The 22,100-nt window shown below is 38.4% G+C and overlaps 1 protein-coding gene across 2 annotated transcripts in view; it reads left to right on the plus strand.

Moving 5' to 3' along the window:
* LOC100718191 (ST18 C2H2C-type zinc finger transcription factor) overlaps positions 1-22,100 on the plus strand; it is a 124,023-nt gene that overhangs the window by 52,712 nt on the left and 49,211 nt on the right. For both annotated transcript variants that reach the window (XM_063258509.1, XM_063258510.1), the window contains exons 5-6: positions 11,372-11,562; positions 19,386-20,177. In XM_063258509.1, the coding sequence (XP_063114579.1) occupies positions 11,372-11,562; positions 19,386-20,177 (983 nt within the window). The remainder of the gene's footprint in view (positions 1-11,371; positions 11,563-19,385; positions 20,178-22,100) is intronic.

A 22,100-nucleotide genomic window follows, 5' to 3' on the forward strand; every position in this document is an offset into this window, starting at 1 on the left:
TTGGCCCTGCAGCTCTGTTGGCATGTGAACCCTTTCCAACCTCCGACAGCCAGATGATGTGTGTTGACCTTGGTTTTTATTCAGAAGGCAAGAGAGAGAGATGGAAGATTGTATTCTTTTGAGAAGCAGAAATCTTTGGATCATCTTCAGTGTGATATAAACAGAAAGGGACTACAATTTTGGGGGCTCAGAGGGTCCAGGACACTGTTATGTTTTACTGTATCAACCACATGTCACCATTTGGCTTCCATAGATTTTGAGCATGTCAACTTTCACATGTTTCAGATTGAACTCCTGATCTGCCCTCTCAAATTTGGTTTCTTTGAGTTTTCCCATCTTGGCAACACTAACTACCTAGTCCTAATCTTTAAACCAGAAACCTTGCAGATAAGCTGGGTTATTTACTGTCTCTTACAATCCACATGGGATCTTTGAATAACTCCATTTTATGCTCTTTTCCAAATATGCTCAGACTCTGGCTACTTTTTACCACCCTATGGATGACACAGCTATCCAAATCACCCATCATTTGTTAGCTGGATTATTGCAATAACTTAACCACTCTTCTTGTTTCTAACCTGTGACATATACCCTGTTTTCAACACAAAAGTTAGAGTAATCCTACTAACACAAAAATCAACATGTGTCACTCTGTCAAAACACTACGAAGGCTTTGCATCTCACTGAGGCAAAGTCTCTAAAGTCATCTGTAATTCTTAGCACCATATGGATACATTATTTTTCTGCCATAATTCTCTATTATTCCCTTATTCAATGGGCTTGAGCCTCTGTGCTTGTTTTCGAACATACCAGGCAAAGTGCTGCCTCGAGACTTTGGCAGTTGCCCTTCTGGATGCCTAAAATTGTATGGTGCCGTCTTTACGCATGTTCCTCCTTAATTCCCTGAGATCTTCACTAAAATTTGATCTTATCAATAGTACATTTCCTGATTACTCTACCAGCTATTGTTTGGATCTATAAGGCCTCTCAAAGGTACATGTGTTAAAGGCTTGATACTCAGATCGATGCTATTGGCAGGTAGTAAAACCTACAAGAAGTGGGGCCTGATGGGAAGTCTTAGGTTACTGGAGGGAATTGTGAAACCCTGGCACCTTTCTCCTTCTCTGACCTTGTGCATCTCAGCTGAGAGGTAAATTTTTATGCCACCTGGTGCTGTAACGATGTGCTACTGCCATTGCTGGTTTACCATGGGTCCAAAGTAATAGGGTCAACTGTTCAAGGACTGAAGTCTCTAAAACTGTGAACTGAAACAAACCTTTCCCAATTTTAGTTGCTTATTTCCGATATTTCGTTATAGTGTTGTGAAGCTGACTAACATATTATCTGAAACTCTGACCCTTTGCTGCCATGTATTTTCTTTTCCTGTTGTCTTATTTATTTTTCCAAAGCCTTTATCTTCAAATATTATATAGTATATATCTTATGCAATTTACAAAAAAATTTAAGCTTTTTTCTCTATAATAAATACTCTAGGAAAAGCAAACTTTTTCCAATTTTGATCAATGCTGTATCTTTATTTGGCACCAAATATATATTTGTTGAATGATAATCTTCATAAACTTATAAACTGGAACCATAGTACTGTCCATATACATTTATATTGTTGAAAATTGTTTAGCGATTTTTTTAAGGGAATAAAACAGAACAAAATAAAATAGAACAATGTTGGATTTCAAAAATAAGACAGAAGGAAATCCCCCGTAATTGCTATACTGCTTGTTATTATCTTCTAAATAGATGCTCAGACTACTGCTTTAGGCATACAAAGTCAAACAATACAGGCATTAAGTTGCTTTTGTATTTAAGTTGCTATCAACTCAGCCTGTGTTCCCCTGAATCAGTGGGTTGTTTACCTGGGCTTGGGGGTGGTTGTTTTGTCTTCCAGCCCAATATGCCAGCTGGCTTACAGGAGGTATGGGTCTGCTTCTTGGGTCTCCTTCTGATCCACATGGTTGCCACTAGGTCACAGGTGTGCTGGCTTCTTGGTTTCCCTCCTGGCCTGCATGGCTGCTTCTGACTCCTGTCTAGTGTTTTTAACCAAGTGGTTTGCAAAAAGATTTTAAAAATATCAAATGTTTTAATTAATAGTCATTATTCATGGTATAGATTAAATTTGTTTTAAAATTGTGGTACTGAATGAAGATGAACTTAGATACGGTTCTTCCCTTAGAGTAATTTATATATTGGATAATCTGGCTAGCTGTACATGTGGGCATCACTTCGGAACATTTGCAAAACCAATTCCCAACCTCTCCTTAATCATGCCTTATTCTATACTTAGTGCATGAGAGATGAAAAATATTTCCTAATCAAAGAAAATATTTTCCACCACTATATCAACATAAAAACTTTTTATCCTTTAAGAAAAAGTAAAGTATTTAAATTATAAACCAAATAAATTTCAGAAATTGCCTTTATTAATTTCTGATCACAGTCTTTATTAAAGACTGATCATTTGGAAAGCTTTGAATGGTCTTTCATGATGGGCTGTGTTCATTCAAATGCATTAAATCATATCTATTTATTAAAACATCAAACAGTATGTTGGAGTTAGATTGAAGGATATAACTGAATGATAATAGGCCAGACCCACTTGGTTCAAATCTAGACTCTTTCATTATTAGCTTTGTGATAACTGACCATAAGCTTCTCCAAGCTTTTTTTTTTTCCTTTTTCTTTTTTATTGGTACCAGGGATCGAACTCACGACTGCCTCCTTGCAAGGCAGGCGCTTATGCCGCTAAGCTAAATCCCCAGCCCCAGCTTCTCCAAGCTTTAAAGATATCATAGCACCAGAGTATTATAAGAATTCAGTGCATTGAGGCACGTGAATAATTCAGAGCACTATGTTGAACACTGTAAATACAGCCAGCCCCTGCATGTGTAGGATTCACATTTAAGAACAAAACTGAGAATTAGAACTATTCAGATAAAAACTATACCTATATTCTACAAGTGCAGGCATTCTCTTCCAGTTATTCCCTATACAATCCAGTCTATAAACCATTTAGATCGTATTTATATTGTACTAGGTATTATAAAGTATCTAGGGTATTTAGAGTATATGAGAGGATGTGGTTAGGTTACCTGCAAATACTTTTGCACTGTATATAAGAGGTTTGAATGTCATTGGATTTAGGTGTGTGTGTGTGTGTGTGTGTGTGTGTGTGTGTGTGTGTGTGTGTGTGTAAGGGGTTCCTAGATTCTATCTCCCAGAAATACTGAGGGATGATTCTGTACATTAAATCTTATTTACTTATATTGGCTTTACTGAGTTATAAACGTGAATGAGCTATGGAGTTTTGATTTTTGGGTCCAAAAAGGTTCTGGCAGTCAAAGACATGTGCAGCTCACATTTGCAAAACATTATACCAGCCTGTAAATTTATCTAATTTTTTTAAGGTTAAAAAAATAGCTGGGCTTGATGATATATTCCTATAATCTCATCACTTGGGGGTTAAATCAGGAAGCCTGTTGAAAGTTGGAGGCCTGTTGGACAACACAGTAAGATGCTGCCCCCCAAAAACCAAGAGTTGCTACAAAAAAACCCGAACAACAAATATATATATGTATATATATATATATATATATATACATATATATATATATGGCTATATATCTAGCTAGAAAAACAGTATGTTTTTGGTATTCACTGTTGTTATTAGAAGTAACGTTGTCTTTCCCTTCTGGTTGTGAGGTACTTAGGTGTGTGAATATTTCACTACATTCTACCCATTCTGCAGTCACAGGATGTATATTGTTTCCAGTTTTGCACAGCATACTACTGTGAATATGATGGACAGACCTCTCCATGCATGGGAGGACATACTTCCACCTTGTGGTGCTATGATTTAGATCTAAAATGACTCCCCAAACCTCATATATTTGGAAGGTGATTGGATCTGGAGATGCTATTCTCATGGGTGGATTCATCCTCTAATGATCTCAGTAGGTGAATGAGCTATTAGGAGACAGGGTCTGATTGGATGTAGGCATGACCTGGGAGGATATATTGTTGTCTCTTGCTCTTCCCTCTCTGTCTGCTCCCTGACTGCTAGGAGTTGAACAGCTTTTCCTCTGGTGGTATTCTCTGTCATGCTGTTTTGCCTTGCAGCCAGCTAACACAGTCTGAAACCAAGAATCAAAATAAACCTCTTCTCTAAGTTATGATGTTTAGTATTGTGTGCCTATGAGGGGAAATGACTAAAACAGGTGTACATTCAGGAGTGGAGTTCCTGGGCCACTGGTTATACATCCTTTCAGTAGCAGCAAGGAGGGTCAAACACTTCCTATAGTAACCATATCAGTTTACCTGCCCCGTGATATATGAGAGTTCCAGTTGCTCTAGATTCTCATGGACATTTGATGTCAGTATTTCCATTTGAGACACCCCAGCAGTAATGAGTGGTACCTAACTGTCTTAGTTATTTTTTACTGGTTGCTGAGACAAAATACCTGATGCCAAAAGTTGGGAAAGGAAAGGTTTATGTCTTACAGTTTTTGGAGGTTTCAGTCCATACTCAGTTGACTCCAAGGGAGAGTGGCATGGCAGGGCCGCAGTTCATGGAGGCTGCAAACAGTAAGGCAGAAACCGACAGGAGAGAGACATGCTTTCTTTCTGCCATTACATTGTATGCTGGCTCCACCCTTAGGTGGGTGTAGCACTGACACCATCAATCCAAGTGCTAGACAATGAACCAATCACAAATGCACAATGCAAACGCATGAGGCCTGGGGGCCACAGACAGAAACCATGACACTAACTGAAGGTTCTTGTGTTTCCCTAGAGACAAAGAGATTGTGCACCTCTTCATTTGTGAGTGACTAAATGTTTTTTTTGTAACATGAATGCTAGTCTTTCTTTTTCCTAATTTTTAAATTGTTTCTTTTTTTATTTATTGGGAAGAATTCTTCATACAATCTGTAGCATATATGGACTTTTTAAATGTATGTGTTGCAGATATCTTCTGCCCTGGGCTTTGCCTTTTCACTCTTAATTGTCTTTTAAAAACTGTTTTAGAGAGCTCCATACATGGGTGGAAGGGTGTGCATGTCTAAAGAACAGAGCTCAGTGAGTCGTCCCTGTATAAATTGATCAAAAAACAGAATTCTGACAGGCAGCTCTCCATAGTGATTGGGGCCTTCTGTTCATAAAAGTTTTCAAATCTGTGTTCTAATTTATCACTTTTTTATTTTAGATTAGTGCTTTCTGTAAATTGCTTGGCAAATCTTTGTCTACTGTAAGGTCATAAAAATATGACCCCACATTTCCTTCTAGAGTCTTCATTGCTTTGCAGTGTAAGTTTTGAATCTGTAATCCTTCTGGATTGTCGTATGATAATAGTCCTTCTATATCCTCAGGAGGTGTGCTCCAAGGCTCCCTGTGGACTATGAAAGCCTGCATGGTATACATTCTATTCTTCTAGGTCAAGAATGTTCAGTTTTTTCACTTAAAGGAAGCATTTACATCTTCTCTTTAATGTACCCATATATCCAGCATCACTGCTCTTTGTACTTTGGAACCACTAGTAAAATAGGATTTCCTTGAATGTAGCCCAGTGATACCTGATAGTCCATTTGATAACAAAGGTAACTACTAATTGACCAGTAGGCAGGTAGCTTATGTAGGGTGATAAGCTGGACAGCGGGGTGGCTCACAGGCCAGGTGGGACAGAAAAAGATGGTGTCAGATTTATCATGCCACTCGAAACAGCACACAATTTAAAAGTTACCAACTGTTTATTTCTGGAATATTTCATTTAGTATTTTTGGATCACAGTTGACTGTGGTAGCAGATTGTGGAAAATGAAACCATGTATATGGCAAAAATACTGTATATATATGAGGCACAAATCAATGCCTTAGACATCTAATTGACGTAGCTCCATTCATTTAAAAAAGAATCCTGGGTTGGGCCAGGGAGTTAGCTCAGTGGCACAATGCCTGCCTGGCAAGTATGAGGCCCTGAGTTCAATTCCCGGTAACAGGGAAAAAAAGGAAAAAGAAAAAAGGAAGAATCTTTTCCTCAGTGACACCTTTATCAGAAATTAACCATATATGTGTGTCTAATTCTGGAGCCAATTCTGTCCCATCCATCTGTTCATTTGTGTTTGTATCAGTAACACCTTATCTCAAGAACAAGTTTAAACTAGTTTTCCATTTTTGTACATTTAAGACAGTCTTCATTTTTGACTTTTGCCCTTCCTCAGGGTGGCCTCTACTATTGTTAGTTCTGTTCATTTGCATAGAAATTGTGCAGCTAGCTTGTTAATCTCTTCTAAAAATCTTGAGGTGTTGATAAGGATCACTTTGCATCTAATAGATAAATTTGGGGAAAATTAAAATCTTGCCACCCAGATACTCTTGTGCCATGAACATTTTAAATCTGCATTTACTGGGGCATTTTAAATGTTTTTCAATGAGCTATTTGTTTTGTATAGAACTTATAACCTTTTGTTAGATTTATCCCTAAGTGTCTCCTATATCTATGCTACTGTAAATGATTTTAGGCTTTATTTTTGTTTTCTAATTATTTTCATTGATTTATGGAAATATAATTAACTTATGAGTAGTAACTCACTAGATTTGTTCCTTTTTTATCAAATTTTTCTGTAGATTCTTTTGAATTTTTTTAGACATAATCATGTCTTTGTAAATAAAATTTTTTTCCTTTCCCATTATCATACATTTTTTGGTTTTTCCTGTCTTAATTCATATTCATCCTTCCTGGTCCTTTGGTGAGTCTGTGGTATTCTACTTAATTAGAATAAATCAGTAGGAACTCTTGCTATAAATTTTCCATGAAAATATTGGGAGATATCAATGGTTCCTTGGACTCAGAGTTTCATAGTCTCCATTTATTTACATGCTTTATTCTTTTGGAGGAAGAGTATTCAGACTATATTTGTTGCTGGACTTATATTTTAAATTCAATTTCAGACTTTCTGATAATTGGCATTTAGATTTGTAAGTATCATATAAAAATAAACTGAAAGCTGTGCTTATTGAACAGATTTTGGGAATTCACAGTTTCCTAATTTGTTGTATCTCTTCTGAAACCTGAAAGTTCAATGAATTTGGCTTCTAATGTAGTTCTACAACTGAGTTTATCATGAATGTTGTCTAGTTATGGTTTGGCTTGATGATTTTTAAAAATTCAGTTACAGGACATCTAAGAGAATAGCATTTCAAATTAGGATTCAGATGTGTAAGTGGAAACTTTTCTGAAATATGTAACCCCAAAGTTTCTCTAAGGTAAATACAAATCCTTAAGGATACCGTAATAAAATAAAAGCCTAAAATCCGGTGTTGCAAGTATTTGGAGCATTGATAAAGTTCCCAGGGGCCTCTGGATGTTTAAAGCAACAGTTGATTGAATGGAACAATAAATGCAGAGCTCAGTGTATTTTTTCTCTTTCTTTCTCATCTACTAGAAAAATATAGATAATAGAGCTCATTTATTTCCTTAACATTTCAGAGCTCCGCAGATGGGAAAACACAACCCAGTGGAAATGATTTCTGGCAACCTTGAGAAGATATGTTAGCATTTCGTGGCATTTCTCTCAGTGACATGTGAAGCATAGTTTTCTCTCATTGCAGTGTCACAGTGAAGTGTCACAATAAAGCCAAAATAGTGTGCCCTCAGGGAAAACCAGGAAAAGAGACCATTTTCCATGCACACACAAAGGGTAATATTTATTACAAAGCCTTTCATTTTAGCTACAATGCTGCCTGGGTTGTGGGTACTTTGCAATGGAGAAATGCACCAAATGAGAGATTGAAAGCAAATGTTATGCATAAATCAAATGTATTCTCCGTAAATATAAGTAATATGTAAAAAAGGGAGATTTACCTATGGGCATGCATGCGTGCATGTCTGTGTGGTGTGCCGGGCTCGTTGGGGAGGCTACAGTGTGACAGTGTCAGCCAGGGAGGATGGAGTCCAAGGAGCACAAGGCTGGGAGTCAGACAGCTCTGTCACTGTCTATGCTAGTCACTGCCAGCGCAGGTATTATCTCTTGTAGTCTCAAACATGTGATTTAAAAATTATCATCTCTATTTGCTACATGAGAAATCTGATGATCAAAGAATCCAACCATTTGCTGCAGATTATGCACCTAGGATTATTGGTGCAATTTCATGTAACGTTAGTGTCAAAAACAATGATTTATTTTAAAACAAACTTGTACTTTTTACAAAGTCTCACATATCTCTTCCAACCAAGACTTTAGCTATTATTTCCACCCAAATATTGAGCTTGATTTTCACTACCATTAAAAAATCATTGCATGAAGGTCATTCTCCTGCTCCAATCTGTGGTCACTTACGGGGTCCTATTTAGGTTTTGCAGCATATTCTTCAGTACCATCTTGATGCGAATAAGTGAACAGCACATTTGAATCACTGGGCAAGGCTCTGTGGCTGACATGTTCCTTTACACCAGTGAGGTCATTCTTTTATTCAGCTTTTGTCTCCACAACTTGTCAAGGGGATGCAAAATTTCACCGAATCTGTTTCAGGACAGGACAGCATGGAGGACCAAACATGGCCTTTGGCATCTGTAGACTTGGTTTCAAATATCAGCTCTGCCAATTACTAATTATTTGATTCTGAGAATGTTACTTATCTTTATAAGTAATCTTGGATGATTGCTAAGAAGGTAAAGTTTGTAATGATCAGCTCTGTGCTTCCTCAATCACCAAAGAAAGAAATGCCATTTTGCTGACTGCCATCTCCACTCACCATGTGCAGTCTCACTGATGAGTACTTACTGGTGCTGGCAAATTCCCTCCTCCTCCCCCCTCTTCTTCCTCTTCTTCCTTCCTCTGTAATTTTATTGTGCAAAACATTACCATGAGTTTTACCCTCCTAACCAATTCTTAAGTGTACAATACATTACTGTTGACCCCAGGTACCATGTTGAACAGCAAATCTCTAGACTTGGTCTTGTTTCACTGAAATGCTATGCCTTTCTTTGGTAACTCCCTGTCTCTCCCCACATGACCCCCAGCAACCATTATTTCACTCTGTTATTCAATGAATTTGACTAGTTTCTGTTTTTCATATGCATGGAACCATGCTTGGCTCCCTTCTTTGATTGACTCATCTCATTTAAAATGTCTTCTAGCTTCACTCAAGTTGTTGCATGTGGCAAGATTTCCTCCTTATTAAAAGTTGACTAGAATTCTAGTTTCTTTATGCATTCATCTGTCCATGGATTTTGAGAGAGTTTTTACATCTTGGATATTGTGATTAGTGCTGCAATAAACATTGTAAATAATATTGAAGTTTGTCAAGAATATAATTATTAGCTGGGTGTGGGAATTCATTCCTGTATTCCAGCACTCAGGAGGCTGAAGCAGGAGAATCTCCATGAGTTTGAGGCCAGCCTGGAATACATAGCAAGTTTCAGGCCAGCCTGAACTAATAACAAGATTCTGTATCAAAACAACCACAGAAATATTGTTGATCCATAATTTCACTTCTGAACAATTATACAAAAGAATTAAAACGATCCTGGAAAAATCTTTACTGTATTCCACTTTTTTAGCTTCATTTCTAATGCTAGTGTGAGTTTTACATCATTATGGTTCTTCAAATCCATTTTCTTTTCCTTCTTTAATATATGACAACGTAAGTGCCTCCCTCATTTTCTACAAATATTTTGGTTTCTTATAATAGCTTAGGGTTACTATATATTTTCTGAGAGTTTGGTGGGGAGATTCTTTTAATGTAGAAGGTGAAGAAACTTCTTGAACTCCTTTCAGATTCTTTCACCCTTTACCTCCTCATCTTCACATTGGACGCATTCTTTGCCTTAATAGGTAAGTCTCCTGTGACCAGCAAGGCCCATGTAAGATGGATCTGTCTTTGCCTTCTCAGCTCGCACTGCATGGCCTAAACCTGTGATTTCCTTCACAAACTAACTTGTTTAGTCGACGTAGGTCTTCATGGCAGCCTTCATATAAAGACCTCTTTGGCTCCCATGTTTATCTGACTGTATCCTGCTTTGCACCATCGTCTGTATGTGGTCACATTAAATTTAGGCTTATCAGAGACATTTTGTGAAATCATACTAACTTATTTGGGATCCTCCCTCCTCTGTTCCCATCAAACTAACTTCAAGTTCTCAAATTTTCCATTTTTGGGGGGGCAGCAGAGTGGGGAGCATTTTTAACTCTTCCACAAGGGGGAGATTTTTTTCCCCTAGAGGGAACGACATTCTTCCTCCCTTGGAGATTTTCCCATTTATGTATCTATATTCAAGAAATTGTGCCTATTTCTGAATTGTTTGCACACAGAGGCCATTTTCTTTGCATTGATGTTTGCTGAAGAATAGTTTAGGGACTTTTTTTAGTATTATTACTGAGAATTCATCATCTTTTAGAGGCGGAATTAGTAATATCTTGTTACCAAGAGTCCAAGATTCTCTTCTCTGGGTTTTTCATCTAAAGCTCCTGCATTTTTCTTCAAAGAGTATTTAAGGACTATCTCTCATAGACCCATAGTTGGCGAAACCCTCTCTTCTTCGTGGGTCTTGCCAAGAAAATGTTTGTCTTAACTTCACACATACAGTGATCTGCATTAATTCTGAGTGACATACATGTAGGAAATCCGTGTTGAAAGGGCCACACTTGGGAGCGTTTCCAATAAAACCATGTGAGCACAGGCATAGGGATAAACTGCTGTCCACTTTTATGAAATCCAATCTTCTTCCCCCTCCTTTTATTTGTTCTTTGTGCCAAATGGGTAAGAAGCAAAAGGCACAATGCCACCCAGCATCTTTTCACTTTTCTTTGTTTTGTGCCTGAGATGAGTTGATTGACTCTCATAGCTTGTTCCCTTGTTTGGTAGCTCTTCCATTCAATTCAAAGCCCAAGCTTTGTGGCTTCTCAAGTTTGAGACACAATGGTGGCAGAGATAAGCAGTTTTAGTGGCACAAAACTATGTAAAAAAACCTTGTGATTTATCTATGCTGCATACATATGTTGTGTCTGGTGGTGTATTTTTCACATTAGCTGTTTCTTAGGATTAGCAAACCAGTGAAAATCTTGTTTCATCCCTTCCTGGTGATTTAATGTAGCATCAAGCAAAGCTCAGCTTAACATATGCTTACTCAGGATTAAGGATGATTCTTTAAAAAAAAAAAAAACTCTTCTGATAGGCAGTAAAATAGAATCTGCACAGTTCAATGGATTCCACAGATCAGCTGTTTTTGTTGGTGCCAATAACTAACCCTGAACCCCTACTCCCAAGTTTCTGAAGTCTTTGGATTATGCGCTGTGAATGTCAAATTCCAAACTGCAGTGATCTCTGTTTCACCATGTTCTCTATTTCCTCACTCGCTGCAGTGTCGCCTATGATTGCTCTATGGCAAAGAAGAGGAGGGCTGAGGAGCAGGCTTTGGGTGTTCCCGTCAACAAAAGGAAGTCTCTGCTGATGAAGCCCCGACACTACAGTCCGAGCACAGACTGCAAAGGAGACCGGGAAGACAGGACTGAGGAAGATAGTCCCTTGGAAACCAGCAACCACTCTGCTGCAGGTAGCGAGGAAGAGTGTCCCCAATTTGATCTAGTCCCTGGCATCAAGATTCAGTCCTATGTAGAACCATGAATGATTTGGGTTTAAAGAATATTTTGGATTTGGAAGTAAACCATTTATTTCATTCAATATTTACATACTAAGGGACCTTTTTTTATCATTAACTATGGAGGATCATAGGTAAACAGAGAGTCTTTTCCCTGGGTTCATTTTTAAAAGCACAGAATCGAGCAATTCTTCTTATCGAAGAAAATAAAAGATCCTAAATCTAAAAGTTTGGGAGTTTTTCATCTGCCTAGACAAATGCATGTCTACTTCCTGAAAGAATCCTTCAAATTACAGGCCAACTTTAGGCTTTGAGATATTTTTCCAGTGATTGAATTCTATGTAATGGTCATTAATGATCATAGTATATAAATTATGCATACATATCATTTAATTTTTGTTTAAATAGTATACATATTATTATTTATCCCACAAAATAAAGTTGGTAGTATCAATATGAACCAATGTAGGTAGTGCATGCCCTTAATATATTCTATATATTTGAGTAAATATTTATACAAATAGACTGTAGAAGTGTCCTGAAGCTTTTATCCTAGAGGATCTTTCACTAGGAAAATAATATTGAGAATGTATCACTATTCCTATTGTTTCTAAAATAAATCATTGAATTCCACTCTTAGGTACACATTATACTTAATTAATTCAATTCTTCATTCACTTTTCAGGTGTCTTTGAATGCCAAGTGAAATGTAGTTGCTATTTTGAAACTTTAAGATGCTATTTTAAACCTAGAATTTATTTCTCTCCAGTTCACAGTTACTGCCATTAGTCCTGGGAGTTGCCTGCTTCTAGAGATTGGAATATCTATCGTTGATTGGTTTGGTGTGAGACTGAGATTGAGATGAATGCAAAAAATTTTAAAAATTTATGAAAAACATTAAAATCTAAAGCTTGGACTAACAAGAAAATGAGAAGGAAATAGGTTTACATCTGTTCTATTGCATATACACCTTTCTTTGAAGGATTAAGGATCAAAAATATATTAGGTATTTGAAAATTATATAAAAACATATTGCCTGAGACAGCAGAAATCTCAGATCAGACTTATCCTATCTGAAATATTGTTGTCATATAAATAATTGGATATTCTGTGGTTAAAACAAAGTTGTATGCTGATTTGAACTCAGTTAATAATTTTTCTTGTTTTTCCACATTTAGCATATTCTAAAGACTCAAATCATCTGTAAATTATAAGCAATTTCAACATTTTTATTTTCTATGAAAACTTCATGTTGAATATTTAAAGTCAATGAGTCATTAAGGGTAGAATCAAGATAATTCATGTTTAACAAAATATTTGCATTAACTCATTCTTATAAGACCTGTGTAGCCAAGGGTTGTATCTGGCTTGCTGACTTCCCATTTTCTGTGATAGGAGGTCACTCATCTTTGGTGTTTAACGCCGGCCAAGTGACTACATTGTTCGAACATATTCAGTGCTATCTTTCTGTGTAATATTCGAAGCATTACTGATAATAATGAACACGCTAAAATCACAGCAGTAGCAACCATTGCTTTTAGTTCTTCACAGAGTCCAAGCACATATATTACAAAATGTGGTCAAAGAATATGATGAATATTTAAATTAAAAAATTAGGGCTGGGGATTTAGCTCAGCGGCATAAGCACCTGCTTGCAAGTAGACGGTCATGAGTTCAATCCCCAGTACTGGAAAATAAATAAATAAATTTAAAAATTATTACCGTAAAAGACACACTTCTGTAATACCCCGGAAATACTCATCCCATCCTTCTTGCCTTTTTCTGAAGCAGTTCTGCAAGCCCTCTTTATCCTCTGTCTTTATCCTGTTGTATTTGCCATGATATCTTGAATTCTAAAATCTTTACTTTTCGTGGTCATTTCAAAGAGCCAGAAGTTGCACTGTGCTATGTCCAGTGGATGAGGTGGCTGAGGACACACCATAAAGTTTTTATTTGGCACAAACTTCCATAAATGTAAACAGTAAACTGCTTCAGAAAGTGTCAAATGACAAGTATTTTCCATGGAAAGGGGAGTATTTGGAGAGGATTAATGGCTATGTGTCTTGTACTATAAACATGTGTAATTTTAAATATTTGCCTTAGTTTGTGAATCACACTTTGTGTATCATTTAATCCAAACTATAATACCCTTAAGTGTATGTGATTATGGTTTCAACTCTACAGACAAGATCACTAAGTACCAAAGAGATTTAACACTTAAGAAAACACATTTTGTACATGTCAGAAAGAAGATAATTAGGAAGCAATTGGAAGGATAGGCTGAATAATTATTTCCCAGTTGACATTGTGCCATAATCCATTATCTCCTTTCTCTGACTCCCTTTGGAATGAAGATTGGACAAAGTTTTAACGTTGTCAATCATAAGTTATGATTTCCCCAAATTCCATATCATACAGATGGAACTTCTAAGTTGTTCCAGCCCCTGGACAAGTTACCCTCCCACCCTCCCAGGAAGAAAGAGAGCTCAATTAGTGACCAACCCACAGAAGTTTTTTTCCATGGCGCTTCTAATTTATTCCAGTCTCTTTACTGCAGGTGTGTGCCCATTGTACCTCCCGCCCCAAAGTTCAGGTAATGAGATTGCATAGTGTTCATGAAGGTTAAGGCCATGAACTTGAATCCTGTATGTGTTTTAGTCCATTTGATGGCACAATCTCCCCACCTCATCTGGCTGTCTTTCAAAGAAATACCCGTGAATATTTGAGACATTCAAAAGCATGTGACCAAGCCATGCAAATATATCTCACAGGGAAGGCATAACTATCAAAGGAAGCAAGTGCACAGAGCTTCCTAGTCTGGAAGGGAAAATAAGAAGGAGCTCAAAGTGGGAATAACTCATCCCATGTGTGTTTCCGTGTGTCACAATTCAGGGAAATCTGTTCTGGGTGTGGAAGGTCTAGGGGCTGGGCTGAGACTTTCAGCAGATCATCCCTCAATAAAAACAAATAAGAGATACACCACTCCAGTTTCAGAATTGTGAGAACTTCATTATTTTCCCAAAAAAATTTACATATTGAAGAAACTTGTAAAACAAATTGACCTATAGAAATAACCTCACTAGTTACCGAAATTCAGCTGACATCCGGTGATAATAAAATCCAATTGCACTGACAAAGTCAATTTAAAATGTGTTGTGAGTGTTCAGGAGGACTTTCAAAGTTCACTTGATGTAGAGCAACTGTTATATATGCAAGAATTCATTACTGTGTACATGTAGGAGTACCAACAACTCAAAAAACACCGTAGAAATTTTCTAATCTATCATTTTTGTGGTGTTGGCCAAGTCGAGGTTGACTTGTTAGTTTTCTGTTATTGTGTTACTTGTTTTAGATATTTTTATCCATAACTGAAAGATTACTGTTGTACTCATTGCAACAGAGCTGACAACTCCCTTCTAGTATATTCATATAAATTCACCCTTGAAAATGTGCAAATTGCATATGAATATTCTTGGAAATTTCTTCTAAAGTTACCTGTGTTCCGTAAACACCAGCACTGGAATATGGCATTCCTAGGTAGTGGGGTATGCAGAAGCATGCTGTAGGTATAAGATCTTGGGTTTGGAACCATGTGGCCATGGGTCTGGGACTCAGCCTCCCGTGGGTAGCTGTGTGATCTGAATAAGCCCTTGGCCCCCTAAAACTGGAGTTCTCCTTTCTTGTAGTGAGAGAGAAGATGAAATGAAATATGCCATGCCAGGGATACTCGAGTTTATTGTACTAGGAAGGATCTGTGTGGGTCATCCAGTCATTGAGTCATGAAATTTTGCAAATGAGAACTCAGGATTCAGAAGAGCAAAGGCTTGACTGCACTCAAGTGGGCAGCAAACCTAGGGGACAGCACATTCCTTGTCTCTGCACATCCCACCCTGGAGGACCCCTGTGGTACGCACTGACTCTGTTTCTTCAGGCTGAAGTCAAGTAGTGCTATGGTCACATGTGAGCATGGGTGGGGACCCAGGAAGCCTGCTAGCCTGCTAAGCCTTTGGACCCTCCTCTCTTTAGGGGTAGGTTTTACTCATACATCTAAGTGAAAAACAGGTTTGCCTCATTCATGTTAGGGTCTTTATGTCCTGTGCTACTACTGTCTTTGAAAATAGTATCTGGGGAAGACAGAGCTGGTCCATCATTGGCTGAATATCTGTAGGTGGTCTGGGGTGACCCTGACAGCACGCACACGGGGTGGTGTTGCTATTCTCACTGTGTGAACACAAGCCCCAGCTCACATGGGCTAAGCAACCCGTCCTCATGGGCACAGACAGGAGCACCAGCCTCACAACTTGAGCCCAGATCTGTCTAACTCTTCAGGCAAAGCCACTTCAACTATTTCAGTAGCAAAGGCACAAGATATATCCCATGCTCCTGGGGAGAAAAAAACCCTCTTTTACAAAGTAGGCAGCATTGTTACAAAGCTGAGAGAAACCAGCACCCTGTCACAGATCTGTCAGGTTCAAAAGCCAGCTCACATTGTGTCCTTAGGACCCCAGTGGCAGCCCGGGAGGGGTTTGGGAACACGGAAAGTTGGTTTGCAGCTTGCACGACATCCCTGGAAACCAACGTGTGCGAGGCACGTAGGCACCTCTGCCGGCGGGGCTCCTCTTTTTCTGAAGAATAATTAATAAATATTTTCTTTTAGCATATAACAAACAGTTGAACCAAACAATTATGTAAACTGGAAGTGACCCAAAATGCTAGCAGTTGGCAGCCACACAGGGAAACGCATTGTCACGCACATGTGTGTGTTTGTCGCTCCTGCCTCTCTGGTGATCTGCACTTAATAGGAATATTTTAAACTATGTAGCTAAGCAACAGAGGTAATTGTTGCTTTCTAGAGCTTTTGTTAGCACTCTAACACAGCCCAAATATGCATAATTAGGTATAATGTCTATAAATCATTATTGTACACATGTGGGTAGTTAAGTGGAGTGAGAGAATAGTTGAATGAATTGAGCATATTCACTGAAAATGCTTTTTATTTGTTTTCTGTAGTTCATAATACTTTAAAATTATCATAACCCTTTACACTTTCTCTCAATAGCCAACTGTGATACTGAGCAAAACTTCATTTGCATTTTAGACTATGTTTAATATATTATTTAAACCTGTAGTTCCTCTGATACGAATTCAGGAGCGGAGGGGTCCAGCCCATCAAATATTATGCGCCTGTTTATCTAGCCTCTCTTCTAGGAACTAAAATGTTAAATTTTTCAGTTTTCGTTGAATAGATCCCAACAAAAGACTGCACCCTATAATCAGCATTATTTACAGGGGCCAGTGTTGTGGCTCAATTCTTCCTTTCGTCCAAAAATGCTTTTAGTTACTATGGCAATATTTACTTGATCCTGGCAGTCCAGTGTTGATTTAGGGAGATAATTACCAGAAAGGAAGATGATGGAGATGTATTTTTGAGTGTCCTTGTCAGAGACAATGTTTATAAAAAATTAAATGAGACAAAAAAAGGCACACTGTCTTCCCCGCAAACACCCTCTCCCGGAGCTGTGCTTTTCTTCTCTCTGAAGATGTTTATTAGCACAGAATGTGCTTCGCTTGGTGTCTTTAACACTCTTTAAGGAGATTTATTATTTTGTTTCCCATCCCCACTCTCTGCCTTTGAAAGACAAAAATGGTCTCCCCGCCGCCTTTTCGTCCTACTGGGTATCGGAGGACCATAGCTTCGTTGTCCGGTGCGTTGTGCAGCCTGGTGTGTGCTGGGCAGGCCTCATGTACCTGTGCCGGGGCTGGGGTCACCAGCCCATCTGCACCTTCCGCATTGTTTCAAAGGAACGGGCCTGGGTCAGCTGACTGCGTTTATCTAGATAAACAGCCTGGTTCTCACTGAGAGAAGGGGTAACACTGACAGCTACCCAGGGTGGCAGTTGTGCCACTGCCTGCCCTGCGCACACTGAAACCCCAGGCTTGCTTTTTTGATGTTCAGGACCCAAATCATCACTGTGCGGAGCCCCAGCTCCCACTCAACATTCTCTAACCGTCCCCACCTCTTGTCTGATTTCCTTTTTACACAATTGCATGGAACATCAGATTAGACACTGATACGGTTTGAGATAGGATCATGGTAATTGTCCCATTTGTGTTTGCCTCCATATGGGCTTTTTGTGTGAGGATTACACAAGTATTTTCGTTTTGTTTTGTTGGATTTTGGTGGTAGTAGGGTTTGAACTCAGGGTTTCTGCATTGAGCTACATCCTCAGCTCATTTTCTTCTTTCTGTTTCTTTCTTTCTTTCTTTCTTTCTTCTTTCCTTTCTTTCTCCCCTTCTGTTCTGTTGTTCTGTTCTGTTCCCTTCCCTTCCCTTTTTCCCTTCCTTGCCCTTCGCTTCCCTTCCCTTCCTCTCTCTTTATCTCTCTGTCTCTGTCTCTGTCTCTGTCTCTGTCTGTGTCTCTCTCTCTCTCTCTCTCTCTCTCTCTCTCTCTCTCTCCTTCATTAGTTATTAGTTTTGTTTTCACACAGTTTGTTTACCAAGTCTGAGCTGCCCAGGCTGGCCTCAACTTGTGGTCTTCTTGCCTCGGCCTCCCAAAGTACTGGGAACCAAGAAGTTTTGAAGCTTATGAATTCCTTTGGTTGTCATCTCTATATATGCATATTTTGTATTTTAGGTAATATTCCATAAAATCTAAGAGTATAGCTGAGAAACTACGAAGAACATAAAACCTTCAAAAATATATTTTTAACGAGAAATCTGATTGAATTTTTTTTTACATAATATATAACCATTTTCCTTTTGGTTGGCTAAGGTGTGGAAATAAGAGTTATAATAACAATAATTTAACATTCAGTACTATAATATTATTAAACATTGACTTTTGGTCAGTGCCCCAGGAATGTTTAGTTCTTGATATGCTGAAAATTATAACAGATCATATATTTTTTTGAGACAGGGTCTCTCTATGCAGTTCACATTGACCTTGAGCTCACTTTGTAGCCCAGGCTGGTCTCAAACTCGCAACGATCCTCCTGCTTCAGCCTCCCAAGTGCTGGGATTACAGGCGTGAGTCACCACGCTCGGCAATAGATGGTATTTTTAAAGGAATTTTTCAGCACTAAATTTTCTTTTAAGACTACATATATTTTTTCATCAATGTTTCTAAAATTAATAGACACCACACTATGTATATTGGTGCTACTGAAATATTTAAATATTGGGTATGTAAATTTGAAAAATTGCTGACAATAAAAGACACATTGCCTTTCGTCTCCTGCAAAGTCCTCTTCCCTACTTTGAACATGCTTATCCCACTTTTCTGGCCACTTTCTGAAGCAGTCCTGGAGTCCTCTTTTGTGAGGGTCCTTATGTGGTGTGCAGTGAATGTGGCTGTTGAGTAGCACTCAACAGAAAAGCAGCTTGCAAAAAGCACTATTGAGAGTGTTCCTCCCCACCTTGTTCGCCAGCTCTCACAGTGCAACTCCTGACTCCTCCTCAAAGTGAAATGTAAATGTTTCGAATTGATTCAAGACACTAAGACAGCCATGATAGGACCAACTAAAGATACTTATGAAAAAGGACTTCCCGAAGTGGCAAAAGCAATGGGATAAGTATTCTGGGGGAAGCATTCTGAGAGAAATCAGCGGCAACGCATGCTTTAGTGTAATAAAATATTAAAATTTAAACATTTGCTGAAAATTTTCAAAATGCCTTGTATATGCATATGTATGTGAATATATACATTCAGATATGTGTGTATATATGTAATAGTATAATTTCCTTAAAATATTTTTATTATTGTTTTTTAAATATTGTAGAAGAAATCTTGATAAAACCTGCAGATGAGAACCTTAAGTCAAATGCACAAGAAAACTCCCATCAGAAAGAAGACCAGTACACTTGCTATCAAGAGCTCGTGGTCAAATCTTTGACGCACTTGGGGAAATTTGAAAAGAATGTGTCTGTTCAGACTATAAATGAAACTTTGAATGACAGTGGCATCCAGTCTTTAAAAGCAGAGAGCGAGGAAGCCGATGGATGCTTTCTGATCCATTCAGATGATGGAAGAGACAAAGCAGACGAGTCTCAGCCGCTGTTCTGCTCCTCGGATGACAGCGAAAGTAACTCTGACAGCGCAGAGACTGGGTGGGACAGTGGTTCCAACCTGTCCGAGGACAGCAAGCCCCACGGAGGCCCTGAGTACATGGCGGAGGATAATCAGAAAGACCTGTTGGAAGTTCCTGAGATAAAAACAGAAGATGATGGATTTGCTCCTTGTGAAAACAGGTGTGACTCCAACACAGAGAGGAGAGACCCACAGAATGTCCATGGGGAGGCCCTGGACAGCCACCCCCAGCCTCCTTTCCCTGAGATGGCAGAGGGTGAGGGCGAGAGCCTGGTTACAGTGACAGAAGAATCCAGTGAGCTTGAGAAAGCCAAGGGGAACTTAAATTTGCTGGAGCAGGCCATCGCTCTGCAGGCCGGCCGAGGCTGCCTTTTCCACAGCACCTACAAAGAGCTGGACAGGTTTCTGCTGGAGCACCTGGCGGGGGAAAGGAGACAAACCAAAGTTCTTGACATGGCTGGAAGACAAATCTTTAACAATAAACGTAAGATACATTTTTACATTCATTTTAGAACTGAGATTGCTTTCGGACTTGCAGAAAAGTTAGTTTTGATTACTCCTTCCAGATAGCTTTTTAACAATTTAATTAAATCTAAAAATTCTGAAATGAACACCTTCTCTTTCTTCCCAATTTGTAGAGTATTATCAGATTATGCTGTTTGCAGTGTCTTTCCACATGAAAAATACTCATGACATCTATTTTTTTGATCTGATTTTTAAAGATACCTCATAGCTTTTAAAAGTACTGCACTGTATTAGACATTGTTAGAATTACCATAATAGTTTTTGGATTTCAAATCATTCTATTAGCCAAATCAATTCCAGAAGTTTAATTTTTCTTTCTTGCCTTTGTTATATGGTCATCCGACTTTTTTTCTCCAGAGCTTTAAAATGATATCAAGCCAAGCATCCTCCTTGAAATTAAGCCAGGCATCAATGTGTTTATTTATAAGTCTGTATTTCTATCAGTTCTTTAACTCAGGGTCCATAAATATCCAGGTCAATTAACAAGAGTGAATGTGCTCTGAGGACACTTTAACATTGTTCCTCAGACTTTAAGAAAATATTGTCCCCTTCCTCCATGAAGTGTTCTACCCATTTTCATACCAGAGTTTCACACCAGAAGAGCCTGACGATTACATGCTATGTAAGTTCCTAGAAGTCTCATTGAAGGTGAGTACTTCAGGTTCCAATCAGATTCAGAGCTCGAAAGTTTGCATTTTCTTTTAGCATGTTCTCAGGTGATGCTTGGACACCCAGGAATCTGCGAGCCACAGAATCCCTTAGAGAAAATCAAGGTCATATAGCTGCAGGTCTTAAAAGAACAACATGTCAGTATGGTTTAGCAGTTCTGATTGTTTAGATTTATCCAGAAACAATTGATATATTTTGTCATTGTAAATCTATTTTAGCGCTCACCGGCAATCTTCACATATAATGTCTTGCAAAGCTGAGGAAACAGAGACTAAAATAACACGAAGTACTGAGCAGCACAGTAAGAAAGCTATGCAACCATCTTTAGGGTTGGGAGAGGAAAAGAGTATTAATAGATAAAGTGTGGTTTGGGACAGGACTTTGTAGTTAGTTTCGTGCACTCTTATTAATATGTAATTTCTTGAGTTCAGCTGTTTCTTTTTTAGTGAATTATAAAATCTGGAAAAATATGATTTACTCCAAATACCCAAATGTATAGTTTCTAATGTACTATATTTCCTTGGTTCTAAGAGATACCGTTCCTCTAGTTCAACATCTCTGAACTTAGAAAAGTATGCAGCTCTTTTTCAGTAGATTTTTCTATCCTAACCGCATATGGAATGTTTTGTCTTGTGATTGTTATCTTATAATCAATGAAATCCAAGATATGTGGAAACTTTAAGCAATAGCTTAAAATACTTGAGGATACTTGGATTGTTTTTATGAAAACTTTGGAACTTTTTTTGATCTCAAAATTTTTAGAAGGCCAAAGAATCTTTATTTGTGAATTTCGGGTCACTTAGAGACAGAACTACTTCAGGACTGAATGAGTGGACAGAGTGTCCTGTGGAACAGGACACGGTCCTACTCTGGGCTGTTAAATGCTTCTGCAGGAGATCAGAACCAGGCTCATATAAAACAGGCAAAAATGTCAAACCCACACTGCAAAGAACTGTAGTCTTAGTGGAGGATGCCTGGAGCGTCTAAATTAAGTATCCTCTTCTCTATTCCTTGTCCTGGATGTGGGAACCAACAAGGTATTTTTTTACTCTCAGATGAATTTCACGTTCAAACGTGGACACTCACACCTACTGACCTCTCTCTTCTTGTAAATAGCTTCATGACACTGTGTACACTCTGAACATTTGATTCTGCTATTAAGGAGAGAACATGGGGACTTCTTCCCCAGCAACACTAGGATCTGGGCACAGGC

The sequence above is a fragment of the Cavia porcellus genome, unplaced genomic scaffold (assembly GCF_034190915.1).
Source record: "Cavia porcellus strain 051 isolate PalLab524CR breed Dunkin Hartley unplaced genomic scaffold, mCavPor4.1 scaffold_11, whole genome shotgun sequence".
Lineage (NCBI taxonomy): Eukaryota > Metazoa > Chordata > Mammalia > Rodentia > Caviidae > Cavia > Cavia porcellus.